Below are 17,483 nucleotides of genomic sequence, written 5' to 3' on the forward strand. Positions count from 1 at the left end.
CTGACCGACAGAACTGCTTGCATTATATTGGGGTTGGTTCTGACTGGCCATGCGTGAGATCCTATAACGTGGAGCTGACTCGCCAGGACATTCGCTGATTAGGTATTATCAATTGTCTATAATCAATCAATATTTAGCTCCGTAGAAAAGATCATTAAGATATGCCTTCACTGGCGATGTAGCGGGTAATATAGCGCCATGCGATCGCACACATTATGTAATCATCGCGATCGACCCATGTGATTGCGGTCTCCAGCACTGTGAAAAAATGCGAATGCAATTTGCACAAATAGGATCTTCATAACAAATAATCGACCTCTGAAACTGTATTATTGTTCGGCTGAATACTGTTGGTCATTCGAGCTCCCACCGTACCAAGGACACTGCGTTCTGCCAAAACTCACTAAGATACACAGGGGCCAACCGAGATTGGGAGGATCTTGATTAAAGAAATTTTAGATCAAATATCCATAAACACATTTAGGCTGCGCGCCGTCAGTTTACAGGGTGGAGCTATCACGGAAGTTCAGACTAGATTTCTCTATCTTACAGAAGCCAACGCGTTTCTAGCTACAGCTCAACCGCATCTACGATTTTCAAAGATCTCCGCGTTCTACCTGGAGTGGGGTCGCCGTTTGCCATCCCTACGTTCGTTCGGTCCAACAGATCGCTCGCTGTAGCTTCTATTGTTGCCAACGTCTTCCTCGGAGGGAGCATCAACAAACCTGCCTTGCTGTATTGTATGTCCGATTAATTACTGGTCGGCACAGATATGCGTCGCCTATCTTTGATAATTTGCTGACTCTGATTATAGGAACTAAATCTTTCGTCTCGGTAGTGAGTTTCTAGTAGCTTCGACAGGAACCATCTTCTACTAGCACGCGCTCACTTTCGTCAGCTAGCCCTACTCTCTGTGCATCAACACTCAATGCCGAATTCCTCAGACATGAATTTGCTCGATCTTGAGCCTCAAGAGAATGCAGTTTTGAACAGACCTTCCTCTGAAGGCTCAAGCAGTAGCTATGAAGAGATCATGATCGAAGACCATCAGTCACAGAGCTCTACTGCTACCACTTCATCGGCGTCTACACCCGCGTCATCCTCAATTTCTACAGTCATAGGCCAGAATAAACGGTCGTTAGACAACTCAGCAGATCCTCAAACTGAGGGCGGTTCTCCTCGCATTCGCATATTGGAAGATAGTTCCAACCCGCCTACAAAGTCCGAGACCTCGAGCCAGCCAGGTGAGGTAGATGGTGATATTCCTGGTCAGCTGCACTATCCTCGATCAATCCCTATCCGTCTACCAAGTGCAACAGACTATTATACGATGGATGTTGACACTGAGTCAGCAAGTGATGCAGCAGGTTGGGAATTAATTTCGAACAACTCAGATAGTTTGGCTCGCACAATTTATTCAGGGGACGATATCCCCGCTACGAAACCACCTACAATCCAGGAGCAAATAAAAATAATAGAGAATGCCTCAAACGTTTCTACCGAAGAAGGCCAAACTTGGTATATAATCTCAGAATCTTGGTGGAACAAATTTATTTCATCCGGTGACTATGTGGCTCCTCTCGACAATTCAGACATTCTCGACATTCGACGACATCTTCAGCTAGATGCCGACTATAAAATTATTTCTAAGCAATCTTGGGACTTGATTGTGAAATGGTACTTTATCTATTTGGCTTGCTCATCAATCTTTACAGTCTACTAATATTTTACTACTAGGTATGGTGAAGCTGACGACGAGCCCCAGGAAATCCCCAGAATTGCCGTCAATACCTCCCGCTTCAATAAGAACATTGAAGTTGAAGTCTATCCTCCTGAATTTTTACTACATCACCTTAGTCCTGCCTCCATGACAAGCGCCGAATCCTTCACACCTTCAGTCACTTTGTCTCGGACCAGTACGTTGACTGATTTATTTACTTCAGCTAAGGAGCTTCTGGATATACGTCCTAGCAGACTGATTAGAATATGGAAACTTGGAATTACTCCTATCGCTAAGCTCGATGTGGAGGCATTCAAACTTATAAGTGAAAAGGAAATTATTGATACAACTGATATGGATGCTCTTCTAGGCGATATTGGCCTTGGTATGAATTTAGCTTTAGTCGTTGAGGAAAATTTTGGAAATTGGATCTCTGAGCGGCCTACGAGATCTTCAGCGGCAATGGCAGCAGCTGCTGCCGCTGTTGGCAGAGGAGCCCGAAATTCAAACCACAGCAAGGATCTCAATCGCAGGAATCATGATACTCGTAACAAACGTAACAAAGGGACAACTGGACTCTCTAACCTTGGAAATACATGCTACATGAATTCTGCATTACAGTGTCTGACTCATGTGGAAGAACTAACTAAATATTTTCTTCTTGATGCCTACAAAGACGAACTTAATCCTTCTAATCCGCTTGGAATGGACGGCAAAGTGGCAATATCGTATGGCCAGCTAATTCATACGCTATTCGGTAGTGAGTCAACACTGGCTTCATTTAGTCCTCGCGACATAAAGAGCGTCATAGGCCGATATGGTCCTATGTTTTCTGGCTACGGACAACATGATTCGCAAGAATTTCTTGCTTTCTTACTGGACGGGTTGCACGAGGATCTAAACAGAATTCTGTCAAAACCTTATACGGAAAAGCCTGAACTTGCAGATGATGAGGTCGATAACAAGGAGGCAGTTCAAGATCTAGCTCAGAAATGCTGGGATTTACATAGACTACGGAATGATTCAGTTATTCAAGATCTATTCACCGGAATGTACAAGTCAACGCTTGTATGCCCAGTCTGCAATAAAGTTAGCATCACTTTTGATCCTTTCATGGATCTGACGCTTCCTTTTCCAATTGATAATTCCTTCTCAGCTGATATTATATATATACCTATCAAAGGTAGACCGTATAAAATTGCTATAGAAATGGACGGCACATCTTCTATAAAAGACTATAAGACATACATGGCACAAACTGTTGGCACCGAACCGACCAGAGTAAGCACTTATTCTTTTTATATGAGATTTTTACTTATAGCGACTAGTTACTATCAGCGTCTATCTATAACTCTCGACTTGTCGAAGTTCATAACGACCATGATCCGGCTGGCTCTAAACTTTCTGGAGATTCGGTTCTTTACGAGCTTGAATTTGTGCCTAACGATCCTGATTTTAAAGATATTATGATAATACCCGTCGTCAGTAGACTAGAGCGTCAGCCTGAGTCTCGTTATGGATCTGCGGAGCTCTTTGGTTATCCTTTTCTATTGACTTTGTCTGCAACAAATGCCTCTAACTATGACTACATCTACTCCAAGATTGTTGAGAAATACAAAGGTATGTCTAGAAGTAAAGTTTTACAGAACTGGGGTTTTGGCGACGATGCAGGCGATGGAATCGATTCATCTTCCGATAATATTTCTAAAATCGGAAATTTCACACATCCCGACATTTTCAACATATTCGTTACTGTGCATCTTTACAGTAAGAAATATTCTACAATCCCTACTATGATTTCGAATTACAATTCGACCACTAGCTTCAGAGATCGTTTTGCGATTGCTAGACCGGAATCTGATGCAGAAATCGAGCCGATTAGCAACTCTATACAAAATGATGATGGTGCGAATCCGGATTCAGAAGGAATCGATGGACAGACTATTGCTGTGCAGGATTCATTATCTCAGGAATCGAACGAAGATGGTCATTTGATTGATGAGGAAGAAGTCGACAGAGATGCTCATCATGAATGGATCGATAATGGAAACACCCCGTCTGACGTCGACATGCTGGATGCTAGTGATAACGAGACTGAGAGTACTCCAAGATTGATGAAAGATAATGATTCTGATACCTCTGATGGGATGCCGCCATTGAATTCTTTGTTTGACTCTGTTTCCCAAAATGAGCATGCTTCTAGTGATCAGATGCTGTCCGGGCCGATTTGGGATCCTCCGACGGAGGAGGAAAGCCAAGAATCAGTTCCAATCTCTATGGGCGAGGTTTTGATCTGTGAATGGACAAAAGAAAATTATGATTTATGCTTTGGTGGTGCAGATAACGAGGATGAAGATCAAAGTTCGCCTGTATGGACAGAAATGACTTATTTAATTCCTGAAGATGTTGCAGAACGACGACGGAAGAAGGAACTTAAGAAGGGTCAACAGATTACACTGGATGATTGTCTTGATCTCTTTTCGAAACCGGAAGTCCTTGGAGAAGATGATTTGTGGTACTGTCCGCGATGTAAGGAGCATCGACAGGCAGTGAAAACTATAGAGCTTTGGAAGGCGCCGGAAATATTTGCCGTCCATTTGAAGCGATTTTCATCTACCTCAAGAAGAGACAAGATTGACGCGCTTGTGGATTTTCCTGTTGAAGCTTTGGATATGTCAAAGCGTGTTGGCGATTCAAGCCAGGATCAAGGTGCAGACCATTTGCTCTATGACTTGTTTGGTGTTGATAATCACTTCGGCGGTCTGGGCGGTGGCCATTATACTGCGAATGTGAAAAATTTTGTAGATGGGAAATGGTATTATTTTGATGGTAAGTCATAATGAGCTTTTACATTTTTTAAGGCTTGTGCTAATAATTATTTGAAGACTCATCTGTACGTGAAACCACGCCAGAGTCAGGAGTCACATCTGCGGCATATCTTTTATTTTATCGTCGAAGATCAGCAACTACCTTAGGGGGCGAAAAATTGGCAGACTTGCTATCTGGGAATGACCCTTTTGCGCCCGAGCCAACTGATTCAACTTCTATATCAGCTGCAGATATAATTACTTCGCCTCCATTGAATTTGCCGCCACGATTAATTACAGATTATGAGGGTAGTTCCTCTGATTCTGAAGTTGGAGGAGAAGGCCCATCTTTTGATTTGGATATTCCACCTGCCCTCCCAGTTAGGCTGAGCGCTGGAATGGATCCAATAACTGAAGATGATGATCTTCCGCCTTATTCTACCATCAACCAGCTATCTGTTTCCAGCGACAGTCCAACGTGGCCGTCCGAGTCGGTTGGCCGCAGTCACTTGGGAGAAACCAAGCATGATTTTAACAGCTTTGAGGGAGATCAGAGTGATACCGAGGTCGAGAATGATGTCGGAGACAACGATGCCAAGTCTTTATCGTCCAATATATCCAACATGCATGATCATATTTCACGCACAGATCTTACATCTGAGCTGGGACAGGATGTTACCGTTGACGTTATAAAACCTACAGGCTATGAGTTCGTTGATTCTGAGGGCGACGATGACAATTCCGTTGTTGATATTTGTGTCGATAGTTCGTAGAGTGAGGTCAGTTACTGATCGTGGAATTGGATTAAGGTCTGTTTTTAGTTTTTGTGCATTACTACGGCTGGGAAGGGGGTTGTGTTTTGCGTATTTCAAGATGAATAGACTACAGATATATTTGTCTCTATCCATAGGAATCGACAAATTTAAATAATCATGAAAAATTAAAATATGAATTCTTTTACAACATAACAGCAAGAGAAATCCTAACGAGAAATTTCGAACCAACCAAAACCAAAAATAGAATAACCAAATTAAAATGCGACGGAATTCCTTAAACCAACGTGCCAATTCTATACAACAGAGATTAAAAATGAGAACAGAATGAAGTGACCAAGAAAGACTTCATCTGCCAGAGAAAAAGAGAAGAAAACACTTATGAACAACACCTCGTAGGAATGGAAAGAGCTAGACAGTATAACATCAAGAATTAGAAACACATCATCATTCTTCGCTGCTCAATTAAACCGCCAGCCATCATATAGAAAGCTGCAATAAACATAGCAAGACAAGAAAGACCAAAAAAGACTAAGGTGTGCCAACTGAACTGGACTAGAAGGCTACGACGACCGACATGGAGCATGTGGTAGACATAACAGTAATAGGCGTAGATCATAGTTCCTAAAGCAAATAGAAGGAAAATAAGACCCCAAGCAAGAGCACCCCGATTTTGTAATGAAGGATCATATTTCTTCTCTTTTGCATCACCAAAAATCGACCTTCCGGGAGGAATGTAGTAATTAATGATGAACGCGAACGAGGTCGAAGTAAAGGCAGCCGCGAGACGAGCCCAGGCTAGGAAATTCCGCTCGTTGGCTCCAAAGTCACGTCCGTCGCAAGGATCATTAATGGCGATCATCGAGTGGAAAAACGGGCCATGAAAATGAGCATCCCAAGCGGTGATTTCATGCAAAGGAACCAGGTCTCCATGCTTGTCGCCTTCAATCCTTAGAAAAGTGATGTACCCGCCATCAGGTAGCGGTCCCTTTTCTCGTTGCGGAGCCGAGCTCTTACGTGCCGATGGAATAGCAGAGTAAGAATTATTAATCGTCTGAACTAAAGGTTCTTCTTCAGTCATGTTGGCCGACATTTCGAGCATGTTTAGGCTTCAAACCAGCGAAGATGCAGTCGGATGAAGTGCCTGAACCTTAGATTTGGTCCAATTTACCATCGCCGAGATAAAGAGCTGTTTTAAAAAGTAGGGTCTCGTGAGCACGATCCCCTCGTGAAAATTGACAGAAGAGCCATATACTAGCATGGTTATTCCATAAACGTTTGATAATATGCACTTTTGTTCTGTGCTCCCAGCAGATGGTCAGGAGAAAAGACTCGTGAGAAGGCAGAAGAATCGGGCAGAAAGCTAGACAAGATTTCTTCGAAATTCGCAGATTCGCACTCGATTTGGACAGAATTAACGTCCGATTTCGGAAATATCAGAACAAAATTAAAACGGTTAGTTTTTCTCATGCGTCTTGAAATTCGTGTTTAGGCCGATTCTCGCTGTTAGCACTACGCGTCTAGTGTATCATGTCGTTCTTCTCTGATCTGGACAACAATGAACCTGCCGGCGGGACCCTAGACAGACCTGCCTGTCGCATCTGCCGCGGGGAAGGTACACCTGAGGAACCTTTATATCATCCCTGCAAGTGCCGAGGAAGTATTAAATATGTGCATCAAGAATGGTTAGTCCCTATGAAGTTTTCTGATCTTGGCGCTCTGCCTGGGAAATCGATGCTGACTGGTATGCAATAGCTTGCAAGAATGGCTCCAGCACTCGAAGCGGAAACCTGTGTGCGAGCTGTGCAAGGTCCGGTTCAAATTTACGAAAGTCTATGCTGAAAACATGCCCTCTCGACTACCCTCCCTGCTATTACTTCAGAAGCTGTTCAGTCATATTCGCTCTTCGTTTCTCTTCTACCTGCGGTTTCTACTTGCAGCAGCCGTATGGCTAGGTTGGCTCCCGCTAACTGCTCGATACAGTGTGCGATTCCTTTTCTGGGTGGGAGACGAGATTGTGTTTACAAAATCTTCACCGGTTGAATCCACTTGGACCGCTGAATTGTCCGAAAATAGCACTTTAGCTCAGTTCAACAATTCTACATTGGAGGCTGCGAGTAATAGTACGACCGTGTCTTTCCTTACGCGGACTTTTACGAAAAATGCCGTTATTAGGTTCGTTCATCTTTATTTATATTCATAGCACTCACTGACTTAAACCCGTTTAGCAAACTTTTAGTCGACACTTTTGAGGGCCATGTCATAACCGGTGTTATAGTATTGACATTTGTAAATATATTTCTTATTAGGGAATGGGTTTTGCAAAATGCTGCGCAAAACCCTGAACAAGCTGCTGTAATAGATGAACATCAAGAGGAAAATGCTCAAATTCGGGATAACCATATTGATCGAGACAATGATATTAGTGATGATGAAAGTGACGATGAGGAATTAAATCCGTTTCCTCTTCCAGAGCAGCCGGAAGACATCGCAGTGATTGATGATTCGAATGGAATACAAGATGGAGCAGAAGCTTTTCATGACTGGCGACTTCGACGTCGAAATATTCCACCGGAGGCTGGTCCTGTTCTTGCTGAGGATGAGGAAGGCCACGTATTAGATCAATTCAACGACTACCTTGCCTTTGCTTCAGGTGCTAATTTGGGGGCCAATAATGCAAACACCAATGATACCAATAACACCAACAACATCGTCCAAGATAACGATATTAACGATCATAACGTCAACGATAATGATATTGCTAATGATCATGATTGGGATGCGGAAGATGCACCGGAAAGACATGAAGTTGAAGAAATTGATATTCAGCATCAGGAAGTACCTGCCTTTCAATTTCCTGAAATCCAAAGACAGCAGCCACCGCCAGTGGAACAGGAAAATAATGCTGCGAATAGATTTGACGAAAATGATGGACTGCGCAATTTCGAAGAAGAGCTGGACGAGGAGGTAGACGATTTTGAAGGCGTTTTAGAAATTTTGGGAATCAGAGGTCCATTTCCAGGTTTATTTCAAAATGGTTTATTAGCTGCAGTCTTGATCGCATGTATCCTGACCATGTTTATGTTCATTCCTTATATCTTTGGCAGATTTGCCGTCTTCATTCTTCGTGATCCCGTTGAGTACTGTCTCCGAATCCCTTTGCAGATTTTATTCTATGGCGTAAACAGTATTGTCGACATGACTATCGTGTTTCTGGGCTATGGAGTATTTGGTGTGCGATTGTATATTGAGATGATTCCTTCTTTGGCTCAGATGATGACGAGGAATTTTAACTGGTACAGTTCACAAAGTGAAGAAAAGGTTATAACAGATGCTCTTGTTCGACTACGAGGACGAAGTTATGATGTTATATATAGTTTGATCTTGGGATATCAAGGATCGCAGACAGAGAGGCCTGGTTGGTTGATTTATAGCAAGGATGTCGATCATATAGTCACAGTTGACCGAATAATCAATATTGGTGCTGGTTACGGGGTCATTTCTATACTTCTTGGACTCTGGATGGCGAACGTACGACTTCCGTTTCAACGACTCAATCCTGTTCTTGCTGGGATTTTGAGAGAAGTTTTACTGCAAGGGACGTCCATTTTGAAGGTCGTTGTGATTATTGGCATTGAACTGGTTGTTTTCCCATTGTTTTGTGGATTCTTGCTCGATATTTCAACATTGCCTATTTTTGAAAACGTTTCAGTTCTTGAGCGATGGTCATTTTCAATTGAAAGTCCTTGCGCCAGTATTTTTCTACACTGGTTTGTTGGCACTTGTTACATGTTTCATTTTGCATTATTTGTCTCTATGTGTCGAGATATCGTCAGGCCCGGCGTTCTCTATTTTATCCGAGATCCGAATGATCCTAATTTTCATCCAATTAGGGAAGTTTTGGATCGTTCATTTATTATGCAAATATATAAAATTCTCGTTTCCGGCGTCATATACTGCGGATTAATTTGCATCTGTCTTGGAGGCGTGGTGTTCTTTCTACGTTATGGTACAGGACTTGATATCTTACCGATTCAGTGGCATTGGGGTCGCGCTATGGCTAGTGCTCCCGTGGTGTTTTTATTTTATTACATGTTCGTGCCTTACTTTCTTCGGATATTCAAGTCGGATGGAGTCTTGAAGCAGGCTTGGAGATCATTTTTGAGGTTTGCTGCGCGGCAATTGCGACTCACTTCCTTTTTGTTTAACGAACAGCGACCTAATGAGCAGGGATATATTGCATTCAAGTCTTGGAAAGTGAGATTTCGGTATATGGCTCGTCGACCAGTCTTTGTGTTCCATGTGTCGACGAAGGATGAGATTTCAGGAGGAATAGAGGCTGGATTCATTCGTGACGGAGGTTACGTCCGAGTTCCTAAATCTGATAGTCACAGATTAGAACGAGGCGAGAGATATTTTACTCCTGTCACTAAAGCCAATACTCGATTAGATGGCAACCGAGATAATGCTGAAACATTTCGAAACACGATTGCAGTTTACTCGCCACCACACCTGAGAGCCAGAATTATCACCCTCATGGTTTCTATTTGGATGTTCGCGATTTTCACAGGACTTTTAGCGACCGTAGTTCCACTTATGTTGGGACGGCAGACAATGAGAATTCTTGGGGCGGATCCTCGAGAGAGCAGTGATGTATTGAATTATGCTACTGGAGGTTTCATTATGTACTGCCTTTACTTTTCTGTATCGTCTTTTACACAGAATAGAGAGTACATTCGAGACCGAGTTGCATATTACAGTCGAGCATTTACCAATGTTGAAGCTCTTTGGGAGGCAGGCAATTTTGTGTTTAAAGTGGCAGTAGTAGTGCCGTTTCTGTTTGGTGCGGTTCCGTTATTATTAGGAACAATGGTGATGATTTATTTGGCTATGCCATTTAATCAGAAAAATTTGATCGAGCCTATGATTCTGGATGGGATCCATGTGTGGGCACTAGGAGCTGTGTGTGAGAATCTTATATGGATCACGTCACCTGCAAGGGTGAAAGAGCGTATCTGTACCACAATCTTTGGACCGAGATATCCCGAGATAAATAAGAAGCACTTCCTGATAAAGTTTTCGATCCCTGTGACATTGACCGGACTAGCATTCGTTATTCTACCTCCGGAAATGGCCAAATTGGGGATTGAACTATTTGAACCCGAGCTGTCGCCCGAGATTGCGGAGTTGATAATTCACTTTTCGTACCCGGGAGTGTTTTTGTTATGCGTGTTTGGTGTGGCGGTGTATTTTTTGAATAAGCTGTTTTATTCCTGGAAGCGTACGTTATTGGACGAGGTATATTTGGTGGGCGAGCAATTGAACAATTATGAATGAATGGAATGGATTGTTTGGAACAGTTCATTGCCAAAAGCTGAGGCGTATTATTTGTACAAATAGATTTTAAGCATTTGAATTTTGTAAGCTGGGCAGACGGAGTATGTAACTGCTGAGTTATAGAAATCAGGCATTACGTACGATAGCTATTATACTTGGATGCAGGTAAATCACATAAACAATGAATCAGATAGGATAGCACTTTTTTCAACAAGTAAAACGCAGCGATCAAACATTAAACAGAGGAGATTGAACATCAATTAACCAAAACAGACATACAGGTAACAAAAACCACCAAAGACTCATAATTGAACAAGTCAGATAGAACACTAGACAACTCCTCAAGCATGTAAAACAATGAACTCATTATAAATCATTAGATGGCATAAATTCCTATCAGACAGCATAAAAGCTAAGTAAGCATCGAAAAGAAAATAGAAAAAATCAAGGAAATAGAGTAGAAGTAGTCTGAACATGGTGATTAGCAGGGTAGACGTAGAAGATGAGTAGAGTATAAAATAGTGAATGAGAGATGAGAAAGTAGGACATGGAAGAAAAAATTACCAAATCAAGGAATAAAAGGGAAAATCGCATGCATAGCTCTGCCAAGACGAGTTCGAGGCTGCTCATGTTCTTCCACAACAAAGACAGTTCCGTCTGATGCGACGACTGCACCGGGTGTATTCACAGCACGATCTTGCCTTCTTGTACGGATTCCGCGGTTATGATGCCGAGGTCGCGACGAGATGTCCTGTTCGGCCGTTGCCGGGGGATTGGTAGCACTAACAGTAACAGAAGATTGTTCCGATTGTTCAGGACGCGCCAGATTTTCGTGCTGCTCAGCAGGCTCGCCCGCTTGAACGGACAAATCTTGAAGTTCCACGTCGGCTACACGGCTGGTTGAAGATCGCCGCAATATGCCACGAATCGTTGGTAGCCTGAACGGTTCTTCTGCAGGCAGATTCTCGATATCTGGAGCTTCAACACCAGCGCGGCGTGCTCGCTCCAAAGCACGACGAACTCGGCGTTCACGGCGAACTGTCGCGTTTGTGATTCGTAAAGATGCCGGAATATACCCTTTTGGAAGCGCCGACTGCTTGCACAAGGGACACAAGGACGACTGATGCTCAAGGAAGTTATCAATACAATCTTGGTGGTAAATATGCATACATGGTAACTCTCTCACTTTGGTCACATTGGGCTCATAGTCATCAAGACATATTGGGCAAGAGGACTGGGAGTACCCGCCAGACGCATTTGGCTCGGATTCAGAGATTTTGTCTTGATTCTCGGATTTTGGAGATTTGAGTCGATTGAACGGGGTTAGCGTCCGAGGAATTGCTAGCAGTGCGCCTGCAGCGGTCGAAGAATGATGGTGTGCAGGTTCAGGTGTGGACACAGTATTACTAGTGAAATGGTATTCTCCTGGAACATAAGTCTTGATTGGCAACTTCTCTAGAATCCATTTGGGCACTGTCAATCGCTTGATACCCAAAGTTTCGAGATCAATTTCACCGTTTTCGATCCGTCTTCTCAGACGACGTCGATTGCGGTATTGCAGGAGATGCAAGATCACTGAAGTAGATGCAATGGCACCAAGAACTAACGCAAGGGCAATAACTAGAAATACCCACAAGCCAGGAAGCCGGCCAGAGCTAGGGCTGTCGATCTCGACTGCAACTCTGACATAGTCACGGAAGTCATAGTAATTTACAAGCCGTTCAGCGTTTGGAACTGCTGTCATGTTGCCAGAATATTCCGATAGATATTGAATTAACTCATAGCCGACCGTGTTAGAGATGTAATAGACTGAATATGTCATATCCGAGGTATCCCCTAAAAAGCCAGAGCTTAGAGTTTTGCTCGAACTCAGATCTGGATCGTAAAATATGACATTGGCAGCTCCGTCCTGATGGGCCTGGTTCATCCAAACGGTAGCACATGAACGGGATGTCAGAGGCGCGATGGCCGCCAAGTTATAGCCCGAAGGCAGATCAGCGAGGGTGGTCACGTTGCTCGAGATCGTGTCCTGTCCACAGTCTGTAGAATTGCTGATTGACGGAACGTAGAGCAAGGCCGAAATATCTGCTCCGTTGGACTGGTCGGACTGATGGAGAATGACGGCGTCGTCATATTCTTCACGGAAAGACAGTGTCGAAGGCACAGAGAACACATCCTGATCGGAGACCTCCCCGGCGTTCTTGGCCGTGTTTGGAAGGACGAGAACGCCGAAATACATTTCTGGCGATTTGGTGACCATGACGATGACGAATAGAAGAGTGCAACGACGATGACGAAGATTCAGAGAAGACTAGGAACTGCTTGCTAGTTCAGGTAGGACAGCTAAGGATGGAGCAGGAGTATAAAAACTGTACGGTGGCAGACTGCACCACGAACGACATGACCCGGAAGTCCTGAAGAATAAAAGGAAGGCGCTACACGAGAGGATCAGATAGAATAAGTCTGACGAAGTTCGAGGGAATTAACGAGTGGCAGTTCGAAATCACTGAATAATCGCTCTTTGGTCCCAACCGGCGGCGCTGGTCGACGGCTAGGTGTATTCTTCCAGACCGCTCGTTGACTGCGCCCGAGCAAGTGGATCAGTTTGTGCGGGATTATTGGAGACGGTGAAAGATGGGCGAAAGATGGTATCCTACAGAGAACAGTAATATTATTTTTCATATTAGAACTAGCATCTACTTCAGTTTTTGTATTATAACCACTATCACAATCCCTTGTTTCCGCAGCACGACCTGCCGTCATCGTCGCACGTGAGAAACCAGATTGCGCACCTGCTCGTCTTTCAAATCCGTCCTCGAGCGGTTCACTCCCATCACGACCGCGCTACAGCCATTGCCAGAAACAATCACCATCTCGGTCTCGGTCCCGCCCAATCTCGAACAGGCGCGACGCATGCCAGCATCAGTAGCATCACAGTCCTTGTCTTCTCTTTGTCCTATCCACATGGTAGAGTCTGAAAGTCATTCCCACCTGAACAGTTGAACTTTCTTCGTGGTCCGGATGATTGTTACACTGCATTCTACTTTCTCCCAGCATTATACTCTCATTAACGTTTCCTCAAAAATCCCGCGGCCGATCTGGAAAATTACTACAAAATTTATCTTGCGCCGCTACGTCGGTGGTGGCTGTTCGCTAAGACTTTAAATTTAAACCAGCTGAACTCCTTTCTCTACATCCCTGTCAGCAAATTGCTACCACCGTAAAAACGTTTTCGATATCTGCCATCTACAGCCGTTCACAATCGAATAATAATCATGGCACATCAGCATTTATGAATATATGATAATAATATGCATTCTCGGCCGTATGGACTGGTTTCAGCACTATCCAATACCTCTCTCTAATTCCATTCGTAAATTACTTTATACATGTTCTGACACATGCTTTCCTCATCTTTCTTTCACCTCTGCTTTCGCCGAATCAATGAAGCAATATTATATTGACTTCAAACTTCGACAGAGAAATGGACAGAAATGAACAGAAGACCCTTCGACATCTGAATTCAAAAAAATACTAAATAAATAAAACAAAAACACATCTTTTCCTGCCACGACCGTGCCCAGATAATACTATATATCCTGTTTTACCAGCGAAGAGATGCCATCAAGTTCCGCAGACGATTGTAGTCCAAAAGACCTTCAATAGATCCATATGCAGCAACTGCGATGTCCTTGTCCCAAAGAAACTTCTGCGCGAAACTTTGCACATCCTTAACAGAGATGCCATTTACAATCTGCTCAATTTCTGCAGCAGAAACAACCCGACCTGTGGTAACCAACTGGCGGCCAATATCTTCCGCAACTGCGGTAGTGCCATCCAAAGACAACAATAAAGATGCTTTTAGCTTAGCTTTAGCTCGCTCGACCTCGCCCTCGGTAACAGACGTTGACAAACGACGCCACTCCCGGAATCCATAATAAGCAAGATCATCAATGCCAGTGAAATTTTCAGTGATATAATAGATACCCCACAGTCCTGTATCAGAGTAAGATGTCGAAAACGACATATATGAGTTCGCGAGGTGTCCCTCCGCAACAGTGTAAGAAAGCTTAGATCCAAGGAATGATCCATTACCTAACGTTCGATCCCAGTTACCAATAACAGCCTGAGCAACAAGCGCATTGTAATAGTCGGGATCCTTCCATGAAACTCCCTCAACTGCAATGGCAATGTGGGCGCAAGGAATAGCATCATCACGAATGCGAACTTCAGATCCAACAAACTGTGGCTTTGTAGCGCTGACGGCTCCAAGTTTGTTCGAAGTAGGAACACTGGCAAAATACTTTCCTGCAAGTGCAACGAGTTCCTCGTGATTCACGGCACCAGCACCAACAAGAACCATGCGATCCGCCTTGTAATTTGTGTCAATGTAATTTGAAAGATCATCTCTGGAAATCGAAAGAATGTTTTCCTTGGGTCCAAGAATAGTGCGGCCCAGATTCTGCCCTTGGAAAGCAACAGCATGGAGATGATCAAAGACAACCTCCTCGTACTGCTTCTCGACCTCCTCAGCTTCGCGGAGAATAACATCACGTTCACGATCAATCGCCGACTTATCCAGCTTAGAATTGATCAAGATATCCGAAATGATTTCGACAGTTTTGGGAACATCTGACTTAAAGGCCTTCGCATAATAGACAGTGTTTTCACGCTTGAACAATGATTAGAATAAAACCAAAAAAACGAATCATAAAAAAATCGAAATGACTTACAGAAGTATAGGCGTTAAGATGGGCACCGAGATTCTCAATCTCGAGCTCAATGTCACGTTGAGAACGCGACTGAGTTCCTTTGAAAGCGAGATGCTCGAGGAAATGCGCAGTGCCGTTATTAGCTTCGGTCTCAGCACGGGAGCCGGCATCGATCCATACACCAACGGTCGCAGTCTGGGTGTAAGGAATTTCGAGAGAGGCAATCTAGAACTTGTCAGTAAAGAGAAATATGTAAAGGCAATCGCGTGATGACAAATGGACAGATGATGGATATGCAAAATTATCCAAGCGGGTTTTTAATCATTATTTCGACTGCAGCTTAAAGGAATTCGTTCACTCAAACGAACCAAACTTGGGCTGACTTCATATACAAAAGGAAGCAACGATTTTGAAAAATGGCTCGCCCACCATGTAGTCCATACATTTCTATTGATTGGAACAGCCAATGATCAGCCTAGCAATTCAAATGATCAAACCCGCCTAGAAGCGCACTGTCCGACACCAACAATACAGAACGAAAGCGCTAAATATAAATTGAACCAGATAAGAAACATACAGTAAATCCATTCTTGAGTGTAGTGAATTTAGGATACGGAGTGGTTGCCGGAGTCGCGAGAGAGCGAGCAAAAGAGCGAGCAGAAGCCGAGCTGGCGACGCGACGCACTGAGGCGCGAGCAGCAGCAGCACCGACAAAGGCAGCGGAGACAGGCATTAGTGCGTCCTTGATTGAAAAATTCTGAGACAAGAAAGCGGGAAAACAGCGGAAAATAGCGTCAAAACAATGTCAATTGAAGGCCTCTTTTCGCTGTCGGAAGCAAGGGAACTGAGAAAAGGAATAAGTTCTCAGACGCTGTTCCGGGACTCCAAGGCAAGGGCTCTCTCCAACTGAGCCTGTCCGGTCCTGTGAACAGTTGGCCAATCAGAGAAGGGCGAATCAGTGGTCATAGAGGACCCCAGCTCGTGCTAGTTTATGGCATAACTGGCCTTCTGTTGACGCCACTGCCCCGCGGATCCGTAACTTCCACTCCTCCGCCAACTATTCCATCGTGAGTTTATTCTTACTGAGCTTTAGAATCAATTCACACTTTTGTTTCAAACCAGCTTTAGTTCTAAACTTCTTTGTCCATTGTATAAAAGATGCCAGCCCTTCTTCGTTCATTTATGACGCCACTTCGTCCGGCTATTGCCCGTCCTTCACTTACCGCTCGTCTCGCTGCACCTGTTGCTGTTCGTCACTTGGGAATTCCACCGCTTATTGCACAACCACCCGGTAAGTTGCTGGATTTGGCTCTTTTACCTCCTCTACGCTCTACTCCTCCAGTTTGCATGGACTGACCACTCAATAATCAGGTGGCATTATTGGAACTGTCAATGACGCCGCAAAGGTTCCTGCAGAAGACAAAATGCATGGCTCTTATCATTGGAGTTTTGAGCGTGTCATTGCGGTCGGCCTTGTTCCTCTTACTCTCGCTCCTTTCGTGTCAGATGCAGCTTTCGTTCCTGCTGTTGACTCTGTTTTGGTTACTGGTCTTTTACTTCACTCATACTTTGGTTTCCAGTCATGCATCATCGATTATATTCCCAAGCGCGAGTTTGGTAAGGTCCACGACTTTTGCATGTATTTGCTCCTTGGAGGCACCGCCATTACTGGTTATGGCTTCTACAAGCTAGAGACTGAAGATGTCGGTCTTGCCGGTACCGTCGCTAAGTTATGGGAAGCTTAAGTGGCCTATTTCACTCCGGACTCTGATTTTTTCTCGGGTCTGTTACCCTGGACCCATCCAGATCCTGATCGATCTGGATACTACCTCTGTACACAGTTTTACCTCACATATTCCTTTTTTACTAAGATCTATCTGGTGTTTTGCCTGGCTTTGTGCAGTAATATTTTCATATCAATGCATAGAATTTCACGAATCTTTAAGTTTGCAGTTAGTTTCAAGTTCTCAGCCCAAATTCTCATTAGAAATTTATAAATCATCTTACATTTATTTCGTATGATCTTTTATCTTGCTGTGCTTGAATCCTTTAATATTGCGATGAAATCCACTTCCCTCATAATCCAGATTAGTCTATTGTTCTGTTTGTCTTTGAACACTCATCCGACGACTGC

General features: G+C 43.8%; 6 protein-coding genes across 6 annotated transcripts; 3 read left to right on the top strand and 3 right to left on the bottom strand.

Moving 5' to 3' along the window:
- The first annotated feature begins 759 nt into the window (after positions 1-759).
- V1516DRAFT_668393 (uncharacterized protein) lies at positions 760-5,495 on the top strand. The gene is made up of 4 exons (XM_066920993.1): positions 760-1,677; positions 1,738-3,001; positions 3,049-4,549; positions 4,606-5,495. The coding sequence occupies exons 1-4, from the start codon at positions 929-931 to the stop codon at positions 5,298-5,300; spliced, it is 4,209 nt and encodes a 1,402-aa protein (XP_066779897.1). The 5' UTR covers positions 760-928; the 3' UTR covers positions 5,301-5,495.
- V1516DRAFT_668394 (uncharacterized protein) lies at positions 5,400-6,537 on the bottom strand. Its single transcript, XM_066920994.1, has one exon. It carries the CDS (start codon positions 6,400-6,402, stop codon positions 5,734-5,736), a length of 669 nt encoding a protein of 222 aa, XP_066779898.1. The 5' UTR covers positions 6,403-6,537; the 3' UTR covers positions 5,400-5,733.
- Positions 6,538-6,604: 67 nt separating this feature from the next.
- V1516DRAFT_668395 (uncharacterized protein) lies at positions 6,605-10,834 on the top strand. Its single transcript, XM_066920995.1, has 3 exons — positions 6,605-6,985; positions 7,056-7,475; positions 7,529-10,834. Exons 1-3 carry the CDS (start codon positions 6,831-6,833, stop codon positions 10,635-10,637), a joined length of 3,684 nt encoding a protein of 1,227 aa, XP_066779899.1. The 5' UTR covers positions 6,605-6,830; the 3' UTR covers positions 10,638-10,834.
- Positions 10,711-13,299, bottom strand: V1516DRAFT_668397 (uncharacterized protein). Its single transcript, XM_066920996.1, has one exon. It carries the CDS (start codon positions 12,895-12,897, stop codon positions 11,206-11,208), a length of 1,692 nt encoding a protein of 563 aa, XP_066779900.1. The 5' UTR covers positions 12,898-13,299; the 3' UTR covers positions 10,711-11,205.
- Positions 13,300-13,934: 635 nt separating this feature from the next.
- On the bottom strand, positions 13,935-16,181 carry V1516DRAFT_668401 (Metalloenzyme, LuxS/M16 peptidase-like protein). The gene is made up of 3 exons (XM_066920997.1): positions 15,927-16,181; positions 15,371-15,574; positions 13,935-15,309 (listed from the first exon to the last, which is right to left on the bottom strand). Exons 1-3 carry the CDS (start codon positions 16,080-16,082, stop codon positions 14,242-14,244), a joined length of 1,428 nt encoding a protein of 475 aa, XP_066779901.1. The 5' UTR covers positions 16,083-16,181; the 3' UTR covers positions 13,935-14,241.
- Positions 16,182-16,358: 177 nt separating this feature from the next.
- Positions 16,359-17,386, top strand: V1516DRAFT_709647 (CybS-domain-containing protein). Its single transcript, XM_066924223.1, has 2 exons — positions 16,359-16,640; positions 16,721-17,386. Exons 1-2 carry the CDS (start codon positions 16,508-16,510, stop codon positions 17,092-17,094), a joined length of 507 nt encoding a protein of 168 aa, XP_066779902.1. The 5' UTR covers positions 16,359-16,507; the 3' UTR covers positions 17,095-17,386.
- Positions 17,387-17,483: the final 97 nt, after the last annotated feature.

Source organism: Lipomyces oligophaga (genome assembly GCF_038497815.1).
Source record: "Lipomyces oligophaga strain CBS 7107 unplaced genomic scaffold V1516scaffold_1, whole genome shotgun sequence".
Lineage (NCBI taxonomy): Eukaryota > Fungi > Ascomycota > Lipomycetes > Lipomycetales > Lipomycetaceae > Lipomyces > [Lipomyces] oligophaga.

Coding starts and splice junctions, on each gene's coding strand:
- V1516DRAFT_668401 (XM_066920997.1), bottom strand. CDS start 16,082: ATGCCTGTCTCCGCTGCCTTTGTCGGTGCTGCTGCTGCTCGCGCCTCA. Junction 15,575..15,926: donor CACTCAAGAATGGATTTACT/GTATGTTTCTTA, acceptor GACAAGTTCTAG/ATTGCCTCTCTCGAAATTCC. Junction 15,310..15,370: donor ATCTTAACGCCTATACTTCT/GTAAGTCATTTC, acceptor TCATTGTTCAAG/CGTGAAAACACTGTCTATTA.
- V1516DRAFT_668395 (XM_066920995.1), top strand. CDS start 6,831: ATGTCGTTCTTCTCTGATCTGGACAACAATGAACCTGCCGGCGGGACC. Junction 6,986..7,055: donor AAATATGTGCATCAAGAATG/GTTAGTCCCTAT, acceptor GGTATGCAATAG/CTTGCAAGAATGGCTCCAGC. Junction 7,476..7,528: donor ACGAAAAATGCCGTTATTAG/GTTCGTTCATCT, acceptor AAACCCGTTTAG/CAAACTTTTAGTCGACACTT.
- V1516DRAFT_668397 (XM_066920996.1), bottom strand. CDS start 12,897: ATGGTCACCAAATCGCCAGAAATGTATTTCGGCGTTCTCGTCCTTCCA.
- V1516DRAFT_668394 (XM_066920994.1), bottom strand. CDS start 6,402: ATGCTCGAAATGTCGGCCAACATGACTGAAGAAGAACCTTTAGTTCAG.
- V1516DRAFT_709647 (XM_066924223.1), top strand. CDS start 16,508: ATGCCAGCCCTTCTTCGTTCATTTATGACGCCACTTCGTCCGGCTATT. Junction 16,641..16,720: donor GCTTATTGCACAACCACCCG/GTAAGTTGCTGG, acceptor CTCAATAATCAG/GTGGCATTATTGGAACTGTC.
- V1516DRAFT_668393 (XM_066920993.1), top strand. CDS start 929: ATGCCGAATTCCTCAGACATGAATTTGCTCGATCTTGAGCCTCAAGAG. Junction 1,678..1,737: donor TGGGACTTGATTGTGAAATG/GTACTTTATCTA, acceptor TTTTACTACTAG/GTATGGTGAAGCTGACGACG. Junction 3,002..3,048: donor TTGGCACCGAACCGACCAGA/GTAAGCACTTAT, acceptor TATAGCGACTAG/TTACTATCAGCGTCTATCTA.